The sequence below is a fragment of the Corapipo altera genome, unplaced genomic scaffold, assembly GCF_003945725.1.
Source record: "Corapipo altera isolate COAL_440 unplaced genomic scaffold, ASM394572v1 55, whole genome shotgun sequence".
NCBI classification, from domain to species: Eukaryota; Metazoa; Chordata; class Aves; order Passeriformes; family Pipridae; genus Corapipo; species Corapipo altera.
This window is the reverse complement of record NW_020884882.1, coordinates 7611937-7634061: the sequence shown is the minus strand read 5'-3', so window position 1 is coordinate 7634061 and position 22125 is coordinate 7611937. Positions and strand designations below refer to the sequence as shown.

Below are 22125 nucleotides of genomic sequence, written 5' to 3'. Positions count from 1 at the left end.
CCTTCCACTTACTTCTGCATTCATTTGGGGCCCCTGTTTTTCCATCTCCTGGCTTCCAAGGCTGATCATTGTACAGGGGAGCACATTTCTCACAGTGGTCTCCTGCTGTGTTATGCCTGCAGACACACTTCCCGTGGACCTGTCAGGGAAAAGAGAATACAGTTAAATAGCTACAAGCAAGAACATGGTGGAGTCCCCAACAGCTTCATGAGGAGGTGGGACTTCTCCTGCACAACTCACACAGCTGTCTGGCTCTCTTAGGAAACCCGCAGAGCCTGGAGCTTAAACATGTAGCATTATCTTTTTTTAATTTCATTTTTAATCATGGAAATACTCCATTATATGTCAGATTTTGGAACTGGGTATTCACACCAGAAACCTGATCTTGGAAACTGAGCTACTCCAGATTCAAACAGAAAGTTACTATTGAAACTGGTTCTGTGGTCATTTCACCCACCAGGAATATAACAGCCAGTTCCACTATACACTGTAATTTGGTGCACAAGATTCTGTAGTACTGAGCCACATTCAAGAAGGGCCTTACAGGAGTGTTTTTATGTTGTTGTTTGGGTTTGTTGTGTTGAGTTTTTTGGATAAAGAAACAGGATTCCAATATCTGTTTGCAATGCTTCAGAGAAAGGATTTCCCAGATAAGTTGAGGAAATACCCAGTATAGGGAGTGGGAGAAAGGGAAAGGTGGTACTATACATCATGTTCTACCCATTGCAAGAGAAGCTACTAATCAGTGGTGTGTATCTCACATGCAAGGAGACACTTGTACTAGAGCAGGAAATGCACAGAAACCAGGGACTAGACCTCCGTGGGATGTTGAGGATGCTGAGCTCTGTAAGCACCAGCACAGCTCTGACCCACTGCACATTACACAAAAAACCAGAGGCTGATTTTCATTTTGACTGGGGTGAGAATTGATTCTAATCCTTTAATCTCACAAGTAATCTGAGTTACGGTTTTCCACAGCCTTTCCTGAAAGTCAGACTCTCCCTTTGCAGTATCTGACAGAGCAGGTAGTTTGGGATCAAGAGAGAAGCGTTCAAAAAAAGCAGTTGCATGAATGTACTCCCCCACCCCCAAACTCATGGTGCCTGCAGCAATTTGCTCTCCGCTCCCCTGGTTTCTAATCCTCCCAGAGCAGAAATGTGATGTAGCAAGCAGAGGGATAGGCTGCAGCTGATGCCATCGCCCCTCCATGGCCAGCTGGCAGGTTTGCTGCCTCCTCACGGAACACTGAGCACAGACTTCAGGGTGTGCGTTTGTCTGTCAGAGCTCAGCACCAGCAAACCTCAGGGGGATACAGCATGAAACACACAACGTGATGCCTCTCCAGACCTTTGCACAGGAAAGTCATCCACTTTCAAAGCACTAAATAGTGTGACAAATTACAGAGACAAAGGCAAAAATACTAATAAGCAATAGTGTTGTGCTTGCCCCTGTTTGGGTTTGGCATTTCAGGCTTAACATTCTCCCCTGTGGACACAGGGACTGCTTTTCAGAAGCCAGAGAACAGAGGAAAGGACCAGGAGTGAGAAAAGAAAGTGAGCCTGACCCAGAATCATAGATTTTAACATCCCCAAACTTCAGACTCCAGATGGACTTTGCAGTTCATTCCAAAATGGGTCAGAACAAAATCTTGGATCCATTCACTTCTTAGCAAAGTGATTCTTAAAGTGTATTTCAATGCAAAATCTGTAAGTTGGGCCATTTTTTTCTAGAAACATACACAAAACCTGTACATTCACCACTATAAAAAAAATACATGAAAAGTGCTGAGGTTGTACAGCTGGGAAATGACATAATTAAACTGTGCAATTTTGTTATAGCCTTGAATGACATGATGAAATATTCATTATTCTACAGGACCCTGCACTTACAGTGCACTGCACAGATGATGTGAACACTCATGAACAATTATTCAGAAAATAAACAGGAAAATTCAGTGAGAAAGGAAAAGTCTGGTTGTTCTTTGGAAAGTAGATGTGTTAGTTTGCTCATTGCCCACTAGTTTGTTGTGAACTGTAGTTTGTGGCATGTTGTGAGTAGGAGAGAGGCATAGAGGAAGCTTCCTGCCTGTGATCCATCCTATGGAACCATTTACCAAACGTGTGTGGAAAGAAGACCTGACTTAAACAAAAGGGTTGAAAAGCCAAGCAGCCAGCAGACAGGAGAGCCACTGAGCAGGCAAAAGGAAACAGGGGAGCTGGCATGGAACTTCTTTTAGAAAGTGATCTCATAGACAGCATTTACAGGTGATACAGATAAGGAACAGAGTGCAACATGAGGGGAGAATGAATTACAGCAAGAGTTTGGATAGGAGAAGAGAGCAGAAAAAAACAGCTCACACAGAACACACGAGAAAGGGGATCAATGGATGTAAGTGGCCACTGCAGAAAACTGGGCAATGCAGAAGAAACTGAGCAGTGGAAGACACCTGCTACATTTAAGCTTGAGGTGAAATAAGGGTGGGTGAGGTGGCTGCAAATAATAAGACAAAACAATTTGTTCTGTTAGAGAGGAAGAGATAGGAGAGGGAGCCAGAGACTAAAGTCCAGGAAGGAACAAGAATGAAATACAGGAAACTGTCAGATAAAATAGGAAATGGGATATCTGCTTAGGAAGAGAGAATGTGAGAGTCACACTCAACACCAGCATGAAGAGGCATGTCCCTGACTTGTTATTCACTGCTGAAATAAGGCTGCATTTCTCTCACAGAAGTGTATCCAAAAAAACTAGAAAATTTTGTTCTCTACCAAATGCAAGACCTCAGGATGCACTGAATCTCACTGAAACATAAGGATTAGCACACCAAGGTAACAAAATAACCAGAGCAGTAAAGATTCAGGGAGACTACACTGATATTTTTCTATGCCCTAAAAAGCAGGGTCAGAATTATGAGGAAATTATGATTAAGGAGAAGATTGTCAGGAAGCAGCAAGCACCAGTTTCTCTTTAAGTGTTGAAAAGGTACAAGCTGAGGGTTATCACAGCACAGGCTGTGCCCTTACTGAGGGGGCACCATCCTGAGCACAGTGGGCAGAGCAGGGAGCTGTTACCACAGTAGCAACAAAGGGATGGACCAGGGCAATACAGGAGCAATGGGAGACAGGCCCAGAAAGAAGCTCCCAATGTGGATTCAAAGTGCATTCAGAGGGCAGAAGGAGAGATAAGCTACAGCACATGCCAGTGGGGTCCACCATGAGGGAAGGTACCTACAGCATTGACCCAAGGTCCATCCAGAAGCCAGAGGCACACACAGGCACACCCACAGCACACTCAAACAGAGACTAACAGCCCAGGGCTGAGCTTAAATAGAGCTCCCAGGCCAATGGACAGAGAGGATGGGTAAGAGTCCCAGGTGGGGCTGGTCAGGGCTGTTAAAGTTCAATTAGTGCCTTCAGAATACTAATACTAATGATACTTGAATTGCCACTGGATTAATGTCATTGGAAGCTTTAGGATATCTGACTGCTAGGAGGCATCTGAGGAAAAAAAAGTACTTCAGCTTTCTGGATTTGGAGCTGGAAATCCAGGTGGAGGAAGCTTGAAAGCAAGTTGTGAGCAACAGAGGCTTACACAAGGTTCATGCCATCAGTTAGGAAACTAGCCAGCTTTCAGCTAAAGCCTGAGTAGTTTATGGCACTGATTTATGTGAATGCATATAAATATATTGGTACAGCAGGAGAAAAAATTGAAATTCAGGGGATTTCTGTCTCACATCTCTCATATTTCATTTCACTGATCCTTAGATACTAAAATATTTAGGCCTGTAGAAGCTGATATACTTGCAGTTAGAGGATATTATTAGTCCAGGAAAGGAACTCAAATGTTTTGTTATACTCAATCACCATCATATTGGCTTTAATGGCCATCTTAAAGCTCTGCTTTTGTGTTTTGATATAGCAGCTAAGTTCTTAGGCTGTGGTTTCATGATGCAAAGTTTTTGGGGGCAGTCTCAATTTGAGACATTTCTGCTTTCCTTACTACTTTTTTCTGTACTATCACCTGCATGACACCCTGAGTCAAGTGTAAATTGGTGTGTGAAACCAAACCATGTTTAAAAAAAAACTAAACCATGTTTTTTTCCCTTGGCACTAGTATTTTTAATCTGGATTAATTCCTTCATCTGCCTCACAGTACAGCCGTGCTGTTACAAGTCTGGTGTTGCTGCCAAAGGCTTTGATTTTTACATCTACGACCTGAGCAGCTTTGAATCAGGACATAGAGGAGGTTATAGTTTCATGGATTTTAATGCCAGGATGATCAGTTTGAACCTCCTATACTAAACCATGAATTTCATCCAGTAGTTCTTCCATGAAGCTCTGTAACTTCTGGTTGATTTATAGCAAATAGAGTAGGATCACATCCTGTTTTCACACAACGGGTCCAAGAAATTACATGATTTTTATTCACTTTTGGCTCCACAGAGTTGCTTCACCTGAATTCTGATCCACAGCTGAGAAAGTGAGTGAAAGTTTTCCACCTGTTTGTCCTGCAATTTTTAAATTTTTCTAAACTCCTTGTATAACACCTTTAATAAGGTATATATACAAATAACATATGTCTAAACAGCTTTATATAATATCTGAAGCCTCTTGCTTTTTCTCTGGCAACTTAGTTTCTTTACCCATTATCCTTTCAGTAAATTCAGTTGTGCTCTTTCTCCTGGGCTATTCTCAGTCTATTTGGTGGGGGGTTTTTTCCTAATCAATGCAGGTTAAATTTGGAAGTATTGCAGGTCAGAGCAACTGTTGCTGATTCAGAGAAAATGTTTGTCTTTGGACTCTGTATTCTCTCTGTAACGTCGCCAGAGAAATTTTGGTTACAGCAGTTTGCAATGACATCAGAGGCTTATAGTACCTGCTTGTAGTAAAATGAGAAGATCTGGGACCCTTGTGGCAATGCCACCTCAGCCCATACAGGTTTTGAACTCCACAGCAGTGAATAAGTGAATGAGCTGCCCCTGGTTCCAAATTCATTGAAGAGACAATGGTGGAGGAAAATTAGTGATAGTGTTCAGCTGAATATTCAAACTGGCACCACTAAGACCTTTTTGAACAGTAACAGACGACCAGGATAAACAGACCAGAAGAGGTATAAAAATCATGCTTCCTGTGAGGGGATATAACTCAACCTGTGACAGTTTCAAAACAACTCCATCCTCTGTCTGAATTCACCTCCCTCAGGCTTTATACACAGCTGGTTGTGCCTCAGTCCATATTTCACTCTGCTTTCTTCCTGTTTTCTTTCTGAATTCTAGCTTGATTTTTATTGGGGTTTTTTTTGAGTCAGCTGTCCTCTTATTTTTGCCTGCAATGTCAAAAACTCCATTATTAATCTGTACCAAACTGCACACAAATAACAGCTGTGAGGCTTAAATGCAGCATCTGAGTTACAGCAGGTCACCAGCTCCTGGTGTCTTAAAAACAGAGGAAACAGAAGGGGGAGCGAGACTCAGTATTTTAGCAGGTGAATGCCTGAATCAGAGCACAATGAGTAAATACCACCGTTCAAATCTCCTGAAAGGGCATGGCACAACTGAGTTTGGTCTTGTTCAAGGCTTTGTGCTACTGGACAGTCTGGCCTGATTGCCAAACTTTGCTGTAGAAAGACCCAGAAGTAGTTTCAGGAGAGGAAAAATGGGAGAAGATTAGATTTAGATTCTGATATATGGACAAGAATTTGTGGATTTACAGGTCAGGCATATGGATTAGCACACTGTGAGCAGTTCAGAGAAATTCAGACATGACCTGTTCATTCAACAGGCCAAATAATTCTGCCATTTATTTTGTGATAAATCTGGCTAACTCCAGCAACTGTCTCACCTCATCTGGATTTCTACTGGTTAATCCAGTGGCTCCAGGGGTGTGTGATTGAAAAACCCATCCCAAAGTGGGCCTGTGAGTTTGTCTCTGAATTTTTACCTCTATATTGAGTGAACTTGGCAGCATGCACAGCTCCCATTCAAGAGAAATTATGTTGAGTAATGGAACAGATGAAGCCAAGACACAAATAGATTCCTGCAACTTCTCTGCAAATGGCTGCAGCTTGCAGAGTGGGGGAAGGGCAGGGCTGAAAAGGCACAGGACCAGCCAAATTTATAAGGAATTTGGGAAGGGAGAAAAATGGTGACAAAGTCCATGATTTAGCAGAAAAGTTGTGCACAGCAAGGAAAGGATTCTAAACGCCTAAATGATGCAAAGCTAATCCCTGGGGCCCTTCCAGCACAGTGAGTGAACCAAAGCAAGGAAATATATGTAGGATTTCATAACTTTTTTTGCATCGAATGAAATGGAATTTTTAAATAATCCTGTGCAAAATTTCTCCATATTTTGTGTGCACCTGCGGCTGAAGTATTAAAATGCAAATTCCGTGTACCCACAAGCTACAGCTCTAGAACGATTTGCTTAAATTAGTGGAATATTCATTGGGGATTAATGAACTGGCTGAAAGGCCTTGAAAAGCTTTGGTAAAAGACTGAAAATTTTTGTTCTACTAACACATAGGTAAGCTGAGGACAGAAACAACACAACAGTCTATTCAGTACCAGCAGAGCTTAAAAACACAATGACTGAATATATGAGGCCAAACACAGCAGGTCCTATGATGATCACATCACATCACAAAACATCCTCGTGTTGGTAGCTTTGTCAAATTCAACTAAGAGAGACAAAACATATATTGCACGGATCTTAAATGAAAGACCCTCAGAAATATGCTGGACTATGGGACACCAGAGAGATATTGGTACCAAGTGGTGGCTGATAGCTGTGAGATGAAACAACTCTTTCCCTCTCTTAGCCTCACACACACACAGATTCTTGTAGCTCTAATGTGAAAAACAATCCTTGAAAGAACTATAAGGCATATTTTATCAGCCTTAAGATGTATTTAGAAGTGTTTCTAATCAAATGTTTCTACTAGTGGGATTATTATGGTTCTTTCACAGAGATGAAATTGGCAGAGAACATAATTTAAGTGATTAAAACAACAAACACTGCTATTAATTACAGAAATTAAGCAATAAAATTAATATATGTTTAAATAGCTCACCCCATAGCCAGTGCTTTTAAGAAAAGTTGTGTTTAAAGGCTACTGATGTCAGATAGGAAAGTATTTAGTACTCCATTTCACAAAATAAGAGATGATTTTGTACAAGTAAGATGAATATCTGCATGGCTGGATCTACACTGAGCCCTGATTCAGAAAAGCTTTTAGGTTTGTGTTTAAACACTGTTCCTGAATAGGCATGTTTTTCTGATTTGGATTCAGCAGTAGTAAAAGACATCTCCCCAGCAATAATAAAATGTAGGAAAAACTTGTCGACTTTATGATAGCAGAACTTCTGACTGAGCTATTATAGAGGTCATGGCATCAAAAGTGTGGTTATTATCTAAACCACAGATACTCAAAATGTCATGTTGATGGTAGGAATGCCAGATGCTCTGGCTGCAAACCACAGGTTCTCAGACAACCTGCATGGATGTCAAATTAAACACTGGTTATGATCAGAAGAGGGTAGAAGCACAGCCCAGAATGTGCTTGAATTTGGAGGATACATTTTATCTAAAATAAAGAGGGAACATGTACCATATTTTTGCTTGACTTCAATTTTTTAATAACTCAGAAGGACAGAGGTGTTGATTTTTGGGTTAGCCAAGATGCAACTCCTGGCAGGAATGGGGTCAGTACTTTAAAGTGCCAGTATTCCTGAAACAACAGGAGAAGCATGGGATGTATAGGAAAGCTCTTTTTTAGATTTATGTAGGTATTCTTCAGTTAAGGGTTCTGGTGACTTTTGTGAGAATGTGTTAAAATAGGATCTTCTGGGGTGACCAGTGAAAAGAAAAGTCTGAATATCCTTTTCCAACTTTTATCTAAGTAATTGTTCAAGAAGTCATTTAAAGTCACAGTTTTGAAGCACATTTGCCCTGGGGAACTTGAAACTCACCAACACTATCCACTGCAATTCAAGAGAAACTTTCCTTGATGCTCCCCTGTCAGCTTCTTTGTCATCTCTGAACACAAATATCTGAAACTTTCTCACCCACCTGCATGTACCCACAAGGATTCTTGTGAAAAGCTTTGGCCCACTGTGAGTGGCAAAGGTGGCAGCAACACCACTTTCTTTCCATGTAGTTCATGTAATTCATTACTACCTTTTGCTGGCATAATTGATATGATTTTCTAAGTTTCCAGATTATTATGGGTATAGCTTGAAGTCCATATTCAGTTTTAATTTTTGGAAACAATCAGTGCAGGGATCTGGTTTTAGATTTTATTCTTATGTGATCTAGAAGCTCTTGGAACCTTTATTTTTTTTTACATTCCTGAACCTTCTCCTATAGTTGATGCACACAGGTAACTTTTTCTTGAACAGAACATACTCTTTGAGCTGCCAACTACAACAGAGAGCACCTCCTGCATCTCTGAGTGCTGGACATCATACAGACTGGCACAGTTTGGATCAGATAATGTGAAAACTTAGCTGGGGATTATCAGTAGAACTGCACAAGATATCTGAAGAGGAGATAGATAATATTTGCAAGGGTTACAAGTGCCAAGTCACCTAGAAAATTGATGCAGAAAAACAAGTTTTACCTTATGTAACTTCCATTATGCCAAACAAGGAATCCTACTTAAAACCAGATCCTGCTCCCTTTGAACTAAGTGGAAAACTTTCCATTTGCTTCATTGTGGAGGATCAGACCCACAGGGAGTCTAGTTTGTCTCTGTAAACAGGATAAAGAGGCAAAAGAAACATCCGAGGCCACTCGTAAGAATTTCCTGGCAGTGTAGGTACCAATAATTAACAAGTAAAAAAAAAACCCAACTAATTCTTTATACAAAAACATTTTTATCCACATTCACTTTCCTCTGTCCATACTTACTTCTCATGGACTAGACAGAGAATTGTGAAATGTTTGGTAAACAAAAAGGACTTTGGTCTAGATTCTGTGTTCTGTCCATGTGCACTTTTTGCTTTGTAAACTTTGTTCTGGAAGCATCTCTGGGCTCAGCTAAAATGTGTCATCAAAGCAGATCCTAAACCTGACAGCTCTTACTATCTTTGTTGGAACTTGATAAAGAAATAATTTACTGTAGAGTAACACATAACTCTGTATATCCTACAACAGCAATATGTGGAACAGGATTATGTTCCTTTGCATCCAACTGTAGAAGAGCAGATGTATTCAGGTGGCCAGGTCCTGGCATATTGGTGCCCTCCATTTAAAAGTAAATGCTGCTCTGTAGTTTTCTGTGGCAAAATGCAATCTCAATAATTTCCCTTACCGACAGAGAAGCTACTTGAAAGAGTTTGAATAATGCAGGCTGTGACATTCATAAAGGAGAATTGTGTTCTTAGCTACCAGAAGAAACTATTTAAGTTAGGTAGAATGACATCACTGTCTTTTTTTTGGTCTGAGGAAAGTTAAATAGAAACCAGGAAAACATCACTGTCAATAGCAACAAACCCCAAATTCAAGGTTTGTTTGTCTAGAAGTTTCTTGCCTATTATTTACAGCTCCCATCTTCATTTCTCAAAGTTTTCCTCCTGTCTGACATGATATTCTCAGTAATTCATAAGGAAGATGTGATCTAGATAAACTGTGTAGAGGTGGGTGCGTGGCTTGTTTTTTTTAAAAAAAGCCACATTGATAGAGTAGTTATTACTGCTTTGCTGCCAAAAAAAAGAAGACAGAGAACATTTTCATTGGATCCTATGGGTCTAGTTTGAGTCTCACTGTATTTTCACAAACTTATGACCAGAGAAAATATGCATGAAACTATGCAGGATTTCAAGCTATGAGGAATGATGAACCATTTGGATGCTGGTTTTACCATCTTCAGTTTTCTTGTATTCATTTGTTGCTATGACACTGGGGCATCTGTGACATTTCTTCTCTTAGAGCTGCACTTCTTACTGGCAGCCTCAGCAGAGAAGCCAGACACTGACTGGGTTGTCACGACTGAACTGACAGACCCACAGATAAACCGATCACTGGCAGATCATCTTGTAATCATAGATCATCCAGTCCCCCAAAAAATGGTGTTGAAAAGGGTTGGTTCAAAACTGTCAAGAAATTAGCTTTAGTTTTTTGCATTATTTAGCCTATGGTCTAGCAGTGTTAGAAGTATTACAACTGGAACAGATTTCTGTCACGAGTAAGGAGAGCAGACGTACAAGTTAGCACAGTCATGTCTTCTTCAAGACCGAAGTGCAGAATGATCTCAGATTTTGGGCCTATCCCATGGCAAACAATTACAGTTGTTTTCTACATGAAATTGCTTTTGTTTTTGTGAACTACTGAAGACATAGGAGGACTGAACTCTTAAGAGGCTGAAACTCAAATTACTTGAGCCTTGCTGTGGAGGTCTGCATTTTTCCAGCATTTTATTTAATTACTTGACAAGAGCCTAGGAAACATGAAGCTGCTCTGCCTTCCTTCTGTGACATCACCCACACCAGCTACATTAAAAACTGTGTGTCTTGAGACTTTCTTGGCCCATGAGTACATTAAATATTAGATGTGGCCAGTAGATTAAATCAAATTGTTTCTGGATGTGCAGTATTTGTTTCTAATAGCTCTTTTCCACACCCTGTTTCAGTCACCGTGTGACTGAAGGTAGAGCACCTTCCCTCTGCCAAGAAATTCCAAAATGACAATGATTTTTTTGCAATGTTGTTTGGCTGATAGAAACTATGTCGTTGGTGTTCACCCCTCAACAACAAAGGCCTTTTCCTCCTGCATGTGGGTAAGGAGATTACTGTATTGTACATGCAAAGTTACACATATAAACTTTCTCATGCTGCCTGTGTAAACCAAACCCTGAGATCTGTACCTATGTGAAGTCTCCCTTCAACATTACAATATCATCATTGGTAAGTATTAGGTAAAGTGTAAAAGGAGGGACCTGGCTCTTCATTGTATATTTGAGAAAGAGTTGGGTGTCATGACTAAAGCATGGAAAAGAGGAGCACAATACCATGATCATCTTTATTCCAGGCTTTTATGAGCTGTGTGTAGAATATTAAATTTTGACCACCTAAGATTTCACACTTTTCTGGTTAGTACAAAAAGTAGAACTTAAGGAAGGACATGGTGAGAACTTTCCAATCATATCTGCAGAACGAGGAACAACTGCTCTCCATGACATTGAGGGAAAGGGGATGAGAAGGAATCACCTTGATTTGCAGCAGAGATTATTTAGGCAGGCACTAAAGAAGAGCTTTCAAAATGTCAAGACTGGAGAAGCTACTGAGAGTTTGAATCCTCTTCATCAGAAATTTTAAAAATCTAGTTCAACAACCATCCACTAGTGAATGGTTTAGGTGTGCTTGATCGTACCCTTATGTGAGGACTCAAAACAGTTCACTTATGGTCTTTTCCAGGCTTCATCTAGGATTCTAGAGGCAGTTAAAACTCTGGAAAGCTTTTCTTACTTTTTACTGCGTTTGAATCCCTGCTTAGGCAAAGACTTGCTTAGGGAAAGGCTGTGCGAATCATGTGCTACATCCACCCTCTTGTCTCCTGGGACATGAGTCACTCACGAAGTGCAGTTCTTCAAAACTATTTCACCTTCTGCCCTCTGAAGTCATTGATGGCACAAGAAGATTCTATTCCCTTGTGACCAGTGGGAAAAAATATCCAGTCATAGTTTACAGTGCTTATGCCAGTGATATACACAATATTGTGTTTTCCTTTTCAGAGGGGCAGAATGTTTATTTTTCTACCAGCTGTATCCATTTAGCATGTTATTCATCTATTTGATTTCACTATGTGTATATTTAACAGTTTGCAGTAGGGAGGATGCACTCCTTAAACAGCTTTTCTTAACACAGTTATGATTTGAGTCTACATTATCTGAATCTGATAGTATCACCTAGTGTAGCTGAATCTTGAAATTATCCCACAGATGGAAGAGATTCAGAATAATTTTGAAAATATTGTGAAGGTCATACAGTTCTAATTATCTTAAAATATCTACCTCTGAACCTAGAAAAGTTGAAAGGAAGACAAGAATACACATTCCAAAGTAAAATACTCCAAAATATCAAGTGTACCGTATATCTAAAGGGACAGAAATAATCTTAGGATGTTTTTCTTGAGTCTATTATGTCAGAGTACACCAGGGACCAAAGTTCTAAGGGTTATTTGGGTTTTCAAAACCCAACACAGAGACAGACAGCCTTCTGGAACCAGTGGAGCCATTGACTAGTTTAAAGGGGGTTGAATTCTGTCTGTGATGTATGTGTTTAGATGTACCTGGATATTTGATTATCTTAACCTTCCTGTGACTGTTATTATATCCAGGGTCAAATGCATATAAAAGAATAAACTCATAGGGCTAGTCACAGTACTATAGAATAATTTTTCTTTAAAAAAATATTCTACCTGATTTAAAGATGCAGGGATAAAAGAGTGGGGGCATGGAAGTTATTTTCACATCCTGAACACTGCTGTCTATGTAGTGAAAGTAACAAGAACACAGAAGGTTGAAAACCTATGAGTGAAGGCTGATACCCTAAGTATGACAGAACTGCTCATGTCTCACAAACTTAGAAAATCTGAGATTTGAAATCTGACACTGAAATTCTGGCCAGGGCAGATTTTGTATTAAAGATATTCGTTCAGTTCTGTGTAGTCATATAGGTAGGAGATTTCATTCACTATATTTGGGGTTGGATCTCTGTTCCAATTACAAAGGCCCTTTCCAGCTTATAGGTATCCTGAGTCCAAAGTTTTTAGCAATGAAATTAATATACATGGAACTGCAGAAATGATTATAGGAATATTTTCCTAGAGTGGTGTAGGTTTCACTAATGTGGATTGACAGTGATGCCCTTTCCTTAGATAAGCTTAGGGAAGCTGGGACAGGCTCATACACAAAATACACAGTCAGGCTGAGACAGCAGAAGCAAGTAGCAAGTCTGGGTGGTTGGTGACTATCCAGAACTCACCATGTTCTCCACGACTCCTGTCCTGTTGACCAACTCACATTCCTCTGCGTGCCCATTGCAAAAGCAGCTTCCCCGGACGATTAGGTCATAAATAGCATAGTGGGCAAACCTCTGAGGTTTCTCTACCAATCCTGAACCATGGCATGGACATTCCTGTCTTTTTAACAAAAGGAGGCGGAGGTTGGTGAGTTTCAGGAGATCTTGAGCCTCAGGACTATAGGGGTCCTCGATCTTGTTAGCTGGACTTAAGGCACGATAAATCACCTGAAAGAGAGAACATACACATCCCAGAACAGATACAGGACTCTGCATACACAGCAAATATCCCAAAACAATGTTCAGGTTGTTACTCTTTTGTCACACCATTTTTGTTGTTTCATAATTTTCTAGAGCATCAACAGTTCAGTTTTGAGCATCGCAGTTCTAATTTGGTGTTTATAACAGTGACTGTCATATTTTGGCAGTAGAACATGTATTTTAGCTCATCCACCATTCTACCCTTCTCTGTCTCTCAGGGTATGCTTGTTTCTGATGCTTTTGGAAGAGGTTGATAATGAAGAGCTGCACCACAGTCTTTGCCAGTGAACTAGAGAACTGGTTGCACTGTTCCCAGGCTTAGGTGTGCAAAATCCAATTTGAGAGCTGTTTTCTCCTCTGCTTGAGCTTTTCCATCGTGGCAGAGGCACTTGCCTTTGCGATTCTTTGGCCCTGCTTTGTAAGTGGTCACAGTGTCTGTCTGACTCACTCCACTAGTGTTAGTGGAGTTAAAGCTTTGTTTCCATAGGGATTGCCTCTTTCTCTCTGTTTTTCTTTTTCTTTCTTCCTAGTGAACTCATTGATTTCAATACTTGCAGCATGTAAAATACTCTTACTCCTTTTTGCTTGCAGGAGCCAAAAAACAGAGCTTGTGGTACATGCCTAGAAGATAGTTCTGCTGCATGATGATGGAACATGGCGAGACAAAAACCCCTAGAGTTGACAGAATCAGCTGCTAGGCTTTGCACAGAGCTACACCTGGCAGTACCACAGCAAAGGCAGTGGGACCTTTCCCACCTGTCCACAGTATTTTCTATTTGGTAAGCTCCATTCCTTTTTTTCTTTTAATTCTCTTATATTGTCAGCTACTTACAAAGCTGCAAACAGCCCTGCTTGGTGAGATCAGAGATGCCCATAATTTCTTGTTTGAGCAATGAAGCCATGACAAAATAGCCCAGGCCTTTCCACCCCATTGTCTACATTCCCCTGGTCAATGGAACCATAAGCAAATGGCTCATTTTATTTTGTTCAGGAGCCCAGTATTTCTCTTACTTTCACAGGGCAAAGACCAAATCTCTTCTGTCCAGTTCCCCTAATCCTATTTTTTTTGTGGAAACCATTATATAAACCCTCTCTCCTTCTTCCCAGTCCCCTGTGGACCACACAAAGGTGGAATGGTTTCTCAGAGTCCTGATCAGCTGATGAAGTACAGGCACACACATATTCCTCCCATGTGGTCAATTAAACAAAGACCAAGACAGTGAACTGGATGGAATAGTTCTTCAGAGCCTGCTAAGGTCAGGGATCTCAAAGAATGGTTAAAAGCCCTTGTGAAACTGTCCTCCCCATGTCTTAATTGGTGCTCACACAGTACTGAGATCTTTAGGCAAAAGAACAGCTGTTGGGTGCTCTCCTCTCAGCATAGGGCCATTTGCTTTTACAGAACTGTATTGTTTTTTGTTTCTCTGCTTGACAGCTTGGAAAAAGGTTTAGTTTCCTGTGGGTTTATTGTTTTGCAAATATTTTCATTTCTGACCTTGCATCTCTTGAGGGGACTTGCTTTGGCATTTTCCATATCCCCTTAGAATGCTGAACATCATTTGTGAGTAGAGACATTAATAGCCTGGAAGTCCCATAGGGGTTGTGGCATCCTTTTAAGAAAAAAACATATTCTGTTCCAGCTGAGGTACAAGAGTTTGCTTGTATGATTAATTTATGACACATTTCTGTCTAGAATAGGCTCAGTGGTGACACTGGATTTGTTTGTCTGTATTTCTCCCAAGGCAAGTCTTGTTAAGTGTTAAAGATCTGATTTGGGTGACATAACACCAGTGAAGTCTTTTGGGAGTGGCACTTATATGTTCTTTCGGATTCAACAAGCACTAAGGAATTAACGTTCCTTAACTTTGTAAAAATCAAAGATACTGAAGATTTACTTAAATAAAGATATTTTGTACCAGCAAAGTCAGAACAGATGTGTTGTGCCAATAGAACTATGTTTAGGTGATCTGCATTTTCCTTAGAGGTAGCAGTTTTATTCCATAATTAAATCAGTTTAGCAGCACCATTTCACATATGCATAAAACTGGAAAATGGGATTTCCCCCTTCCTTCTCTTCTGAATGTCAAATTCTCCTTGAAATATTGGTGGTTAAAACCCTTGAGCACAAGGAAAAGTATACTGCAATCACTATCTCTTACCTAATTTTTAATATTTGATATTTGATTGGATGTTTCTTCTCACATTAAAGTGTCAGTCATCAGATCTTGCTTAACATATGTATTGTCCTGCTGTTTAGAACAATAATTCTTGAAGAACAGATTAGTATCCATAATTTATCCTTATTAGTCTACTATATGTATAGATTCAATCATTCCGGAGTGGGATAAATTTGTTAAAAAGAACTGGTATTTCATCTTACATTCCCTGAATTATTTTTCCATAAATGTATTTGGGTTTATAGTTCCCTAAGGAAAAATGGACCCTAAATTAAGAGACAGATTGGTGGTGGCTGTATATATTGGATAATAATTTTATGTGATTTAGGGAGGAATTTTATTTCTGTAAAAAAGGAGAAGATATCACTTTGATCAAAATACAGAGTTGGAATGCGACTATTTGGTCACACCCCTAGCACAATTGTTCAGTATAATTTTCAGCAAGTAACTAGGGCCTCATACTGTTCTGGATTGCCAGTGAATTCAGTAGCAATAGGAGGAGTCTGGTTTATGTCCTGTTTTCTTTTCTTTTTTTCTTTGTTAATGGGATACAGGTATTCAAGTACTTTGTGGAATGGGAGGAAGATTAGTAAATTTGTATCTGTAAAATTCTCTGAGAATCCCTGGAGATGGATGTTCAATACATGCAATTTAAATAAGTATATGTAAAACATAAGAGTTTACCTGTCACAACCATTAATGCATAAATGTTTCAAATATTAGATTATAAATGGATCAAAGCATTACTAAACTCCTAGAGTCATGAGCTGTAGGAAGAGACATTCCACCTTTTCAATTGTGTTATTTGTTCCCTTTTTTGAGTTCTCAAGGTTTGTATTTCTAAAGCTTATGAAGCAGATTCTTTCTATACACATAGATATTTGACTTCTGCCTTTTGCAGAAAGGCATAAATATTACTGTTTGTCATTTCCCAGAGCTACTGTGTGAATTTTCAGTTTTTCATTATACTCATGTAAAAGACATGAAGGGAGTATAATGAAAAAGAAGAGTTTTCTTTTAATTAAGATGCAAGCTTTGAAAAGAGCTTCCCATGATGTTCACTGTAAAGTTATTTCTCATCTAATTAAATCTCTATCTGATATCAAGAACTGTTCTTTTTTTTTTGCTGTAACAGAGTGCTCTGAAGCCTTCCAGGTGTTTCCCTAAACATCAGTTTCCAGCTGTCATAAAAGTAGCACATGCACAGCTGCAGAAGAAAATCTAATGGTGATTGAGTCTGCTAAGGGACACCCGAGAAATCTTTCCACTTCCACTGATTTGGGTGGAAGTTGAGGGTGTTCAGCACCTCTATAGCTTAACCCTTTGTGGAAGTGCATCCCAGATCCTGAGTTTCCCTTACAATCAGGAGCTGACATAGAAGCTGAATGCTGAGTAGGACATTCATGCTTATCTGCATATCTGCTATCAAGGGCATATTTGTCATTCTGATTTTCAAAAGTCAATCAGCTGCACCTCAAAAAGTCTACCCTGTCCCCTCCTGACTTTTCTAAGAGCAAGAAAGTCTGGAGAATGCTGTAAATGTACAAAGCTAAAAAAGGTAGCCACTGCTAGAGGATTGATTTTGCTGTAAGCTGGCACAGCCTCACATTGTTTTATCACCAATCAAGAGATCATCTTCATTCTGGAGACAGTGTCTCAAATTTTTGATTTCTTGCCATAGGTTTTACTTCTCCATTCTTGATGCATCTAATTCTGTTTTCTTAACCTGATCTTTCAGCCAGTATTAGTCAGAAAAGTTGTGGACACAACAAAGGTTCCCCCTTGCAATCTCATAGCCTAAGGTCAAGGAATATGAGTCATAAAGGGAGGGTGGTGCCAATGCATGGCCTCCCACAAAAGAAGATCCTTGTGCAGAACAAGAATTTGATATTACAAATAATCCTTAAGCTATGTTGATCACGTTGCACTCAATCAGGTTAATGAGGTCAGAAATGTCTGTGTGCTTATACTAGGTCCATCAGAAGGAAGCTGCAATAAAAACTCTTATCAGTCCTAAATCCTCTTCATTAAGAGATTTTCATGTGAGTTGATTTTGTTCTTAAAGGAATAGTAAACAATTGTCTCTGAATTTTTCCTACCTTGTGGCATATATCCTCTGATTTATTTGTTAGAGCCCCTTGACTTCCATCTTGTGGTACAGCAGTCCTAACTAAGAAGTAGTCTTTTTCCTGATTTACTCTATGGAGCACAAAGTTTAGCTGTTCTCTTTGCCATTAGAAGGCCCATTCTGACAATCCATGGAATAGTGATTTTTAGTCAAGATCCACTACTTTTCTGTCCTTCCAGAGAACAAAACTCAAAAGCCGGTATAGAATATGATAGTCTGTTAAAGAAATAATTGTGAATTTCATTTTTTTAATTTATTTGAGCTGGGTAAACTCAGCTACTACCAAGACAATGGCATCTTGAATTCATTCTGTATTCTCCAAATTAGAAAGAGATGATGTCCTTTCAGTTTGCATTTGCTTTGAGGTTATTCCAGTAATCCAGTCAGTGTGGCATTAATATTGATATTCAGGCAGTGCTGCCAGTATGATTGGCACAATTGAAGTTAGACAGACAAATCTGAAGAGCCATGCAGACTTTTTCTCTTCCTCGAACAAATTGTATTCTGTAAATTCAGGTTCTCTGCAGATGCACATCTGTAGAATGGCAAGGGTTGTAGGGAGAAGCAGTATCCTCTTTCAAGACAGGTAATGAAGTTGGAGTACAAACTCTAGATTATTTGACTCAAAACCCTTCAGCTTTCAGTCTGTGTACAGGGAATGGGCAAAACTCCTTCCATTCTACATAGCAGCACCTCACGGGAGGTGTGAGAACATTTCCATGCTCACACAAAGTGCACTGTCCTTTTTCATTATGAGGAAAGGTCCTTGTTCTGAAATGGTGAAGGGTGGCACAGGGAGTTCTGTGATGCAACAGCCTGACTGGGAACTGGATTGATAATGAGGAGACTCATTTCACTGTTTGCTGAATTGTCAGAGAAAGCTTAAACAACCCATCACCATCAGTGTCAACCAGTCTGTGTTCTCATGGGAGAGCATCCATTTCTTTTAAGTGGAGCCACTTATATCTCTAGGTCTTGGCTGAAATCTTACACATGACCAGACTTAGCTAAGTGTATAATCTCACCATGACAGTGATGTGTGGCCAACTGTAGAGCAAGCATTTAAGTGTTCTTTTGCCTGGAGTTTAAAAATTACAACAATAAATTACTTAGATTATAGCATTTCAGCCAACAATTTTTTTCACAGTTGAGACTTGGAAAAAAAAAAAAAGCAGTGGCTGCAACTCCATTAAAGTTTTATGAAACAAAGTGAGGAGAAAAAATAATTTGCTATCTGCTGCCTTGTATGTTCAGGAAATGCACGAAATGCAGAAGCAATGCTAAAAAAACCACTGCGGCATCTTTCTGGCTGGTTTATCATGTTCCACATGTTTCTGACATGGCTCATTACAAACCAGGTCAGAGAAGGACACTTGGTGCCCTCCTCAAGTTCGCTTGCCAGGGATGGGATTGCTGGACTAGTCTCATCAGTTCAAATTCCCTTCAGAGACAAATCCTTGCCTTAATTCTTCCTCCAGGGAAGCAGGGCCTGGCAGTGCTATCTGCTTGTTTACACTGCTGGTGTTAACTGCTTCCTCTCAACTTGCCTCTGCATTCAGTCTGCTCCTTAGTTCAAGTTAAAGGAAATGCTGAACAGACAGCCCTAGTCATAACAATCAGGCACTTACCTTCACTAGTGACTAATCCCTCCTGGAATCCTTTCTGGCTGGAAGCTGGAATAATATGAATATCATGCAGCTTCAAGAGGCCAGTCCTGATGACTGTTGGACAATTCAGTGCAGTGCAAGACCCTGTCCTTACATCTTAGCTACTAGGAATTCAACCTTGTGATGTGCTGTGCATGTTTCTTTTCAGTGACCCTGCTGCCATATGAGATCAGAACTCTAAGAAGTCGCTGAAACCTCAGTGGTGATCTCTTGAATTATTGATGTTGCCACTTAATGAGGTATGTATGTGTGTGTGCCCCCACACAGGGGATCCCCCCCTATTTATCAAAAGGTTTGGCATGAATACAGTAAAAGAAAAGCCTGAGAAAAGACAGCAAAAATTGTAGATCCTTGGAACAGGATCACGCAGACTCCACACAGAGCCCTGTTCCCAGCCTGGTTTGGTATCAGGGTACAAGTGGTCACTCTCTGCCACAGCTATTACTCAGGAAGTCTCTGTGGATGGAGAAAGGCAGCAGAGACCTTCAATGTCAGTGCAGAAGAAAAGGCCTTCCACAGGGTTGTCTGTGGCTTGTCTCTGAACAAGCTGGTGGCTTTTAGAGTAGACAGAAGTGTGTCCCATCACAACATGTCTTGATCTGGCATTCACTGAGTATGTTTAGAAGAGTGATTAAACATCTTTTAGGTACATAGAGGGTCCACTCATCTTTGACAAAAGGCACTGCTGGGGACTTCTGTCCCTAAAGAGGTCACCACAGGATACAAAACGGAGAATGAACAGGTCTTCTGTGCAAGGCACACTTAACATGTTGCCATAGAAACCAGTTACTTAATTCAGGCATACACAATTCTTCCAGCCCCCAGTGAATTCCAGTAATGGGTTTATTATATCACACTTCATTGGTGTCATCTGTCACACAGACACTCACATAAATGACCCAGCCTTTGATTCAAACCTCCCTTCCCCTAGCTAGACCCAACAGGGAAAGGGTCTCCTCTTAGGTCTGGTGGCTATGAGCAGGTCAGTGTTCTGCATGCTAACAACTTTCTTTCATGCAAGTATCATGCTCAATGGAGGAGAACATTTGTTTCCACTTCCTGATATTCCAGTTTATTAAAAATATGCTCTTAATCTCTCAGATTCTTGAGTGCACCTGGTGTCAGGATGCAGGTTCAAACATTTTGGTCCGTGTTTCCTCCATATGATGTTTGAACTGTAAGTCACACTAAAGTCTGGTACAATGTTGTCATAATTTCTCCTTTTGTTTGGTCTTGAGTTTTAATTTATATTAGCTGACCTGAAGGCTCATTTTAAGCTCTATGACTATGTAGTACAGTGTTTTTAAGTTAGCAAAACAGATAGAGGGACAGTTAGGTAAAAAAGGTCTCAGTTGATGCATAAGGCTCCATGCCAGTGTTCCCTGTAGATGCACTTACAGTAGATGAACAGACCTTAAAAATGTGTGGTTGGTTTTAGTTCATGAACTAATTATGGGGATCCTAGGATCTCAGACAGATAGATTACATCTGCAAAAGTACTCTGGATCTGAACAGGTGTAACGGGTTTAATAAATGTTTGAGTAAAAGAAAATGAAAAGAGATATTGGACAGTAATCTCCTTGCATTTCTACGTTAGTTGTTCCCCAATGCCTGACACCTTCTCCCTCAGCTGTATCTTATCTGGGATAGAATGGAGATGTGTGACCCTCTCAGAGGAGAAAAATAAGGGACAATCTACCAGAGACAAGGGCTATACCTTAACTTATTGATACACTATATTCTGTTGTGACATTGTCACATCACTCATCCAAATGAGCTTCCATTCTCATCTCCTAAAATTTTCTCTTCTGCTAAGGTTTCTACCCTGCTACCAGGAAAAGACTTTCATGGTCTTGGAGGACCACCAGAATGTGCCAACTCAGGGAGATGCATCTCAGTTTACAGATGTGTTGAGGTTACTGCAGCTCTACCACCTTCTCCTTTCACACCTACATTTTCAGTTCTGGGAGCCAGTTGACCTGAAATCGTGTTTCATTATGTGTCCCAGCATGGGTTTTAAACTTAAGTGTTCTCAGTAAGCCATGTCTTTTTTTTGAGTCATTTTGTGCCCTGTTAAAAAAGGAACTTGTGTCTCTTCTCCAAATGAATAAGACCCAAGAAAAACCTGAATGTCCTGTGGTGGAAATTAGTTCAGCACCCTCGGTAAAGAAAACTGGCCTTTACCTCAAGCATTGGTTAGCATTTAAGTTGAAACTGTTTGGATCACTTCAGAAGCTGTCAGCTTGTGATGTGAGCCCCTCAGCAATTCAAAGCTTAGCCAGAATCAGTAATAGATTATGGATAGGTCAGAGTAAAGGTGAAAAAGAAACAGAGAACACTGAAGAAAATAGTGGTGAGGATTCAAGAACTGCCTTCCAAGTCACTTGAGTCAGTGTTTGAGGAGGTGCCCTGCTGACATTCGTGACATCTTCAAAACAAAGTGTAAAGCTGCAGTTCTGAGATGCATGGGCAAAGCTCCTGTGAGACTTGCAGTAACAGTAGCAGTGTCACTCAGGCAAATCTGATCAGGTATCACTTTAAATAACTACACTCTGCTTCCCTTTATTTCAATTCACAAAAGAATCTGCTGTGTCATGCTGCTGACCTGAAAAGCCTAATGCTTCTGCACCCTTCCAATAGTGACATTACATGGATTGATTAAGAGGTCTCTGTAAAGCCTGTTCAGAACTTGACAATCCTTTTGGGTTAATGTGCTGTGAAACAGTGTTTGTCTTGTTCTCTGTTAAGTTGCCATACAGATTCCTGTGTGCTGCTGTAAAGCTTCACCTCCTCCCGTGGAGGAAGTGACCTCTCTATGTATTCAAGTCATGTTCATGGAAGTATTTGGGATCTGCAAGGGTATAACCTGTAAATATAGGA

The 22125-nt window shown here is 40.2% G+C and overlaps 1 protein-coding gene across 1 annotated transcript in view; it reads right to left on the bottom strand.

Annotated features, from left to right (window-relative positions):
• LOC113945962 (netrin-4-like) overlaps positions 1 to 22125 on the bottom strand; it is a 47487-nt gene that overhangs the window by 15569 nt on the left and 9793 nt on the right. The window contains exons 3-4 of the mRNA XM_027640745.1: positions 12977 to 13240; positions 13 to 139 (exon numbers count right to left, since the gene is read on the bottom strand). Coding sequence (XP_027496546.1) covers positions 13 to 139; positions 12977 to 13240 — 391 coding nt within the window. The remainder of the gene's footprint in view (positions 1 to 12; positions 140 to 12976; positions 13241 to 22125) is intronic.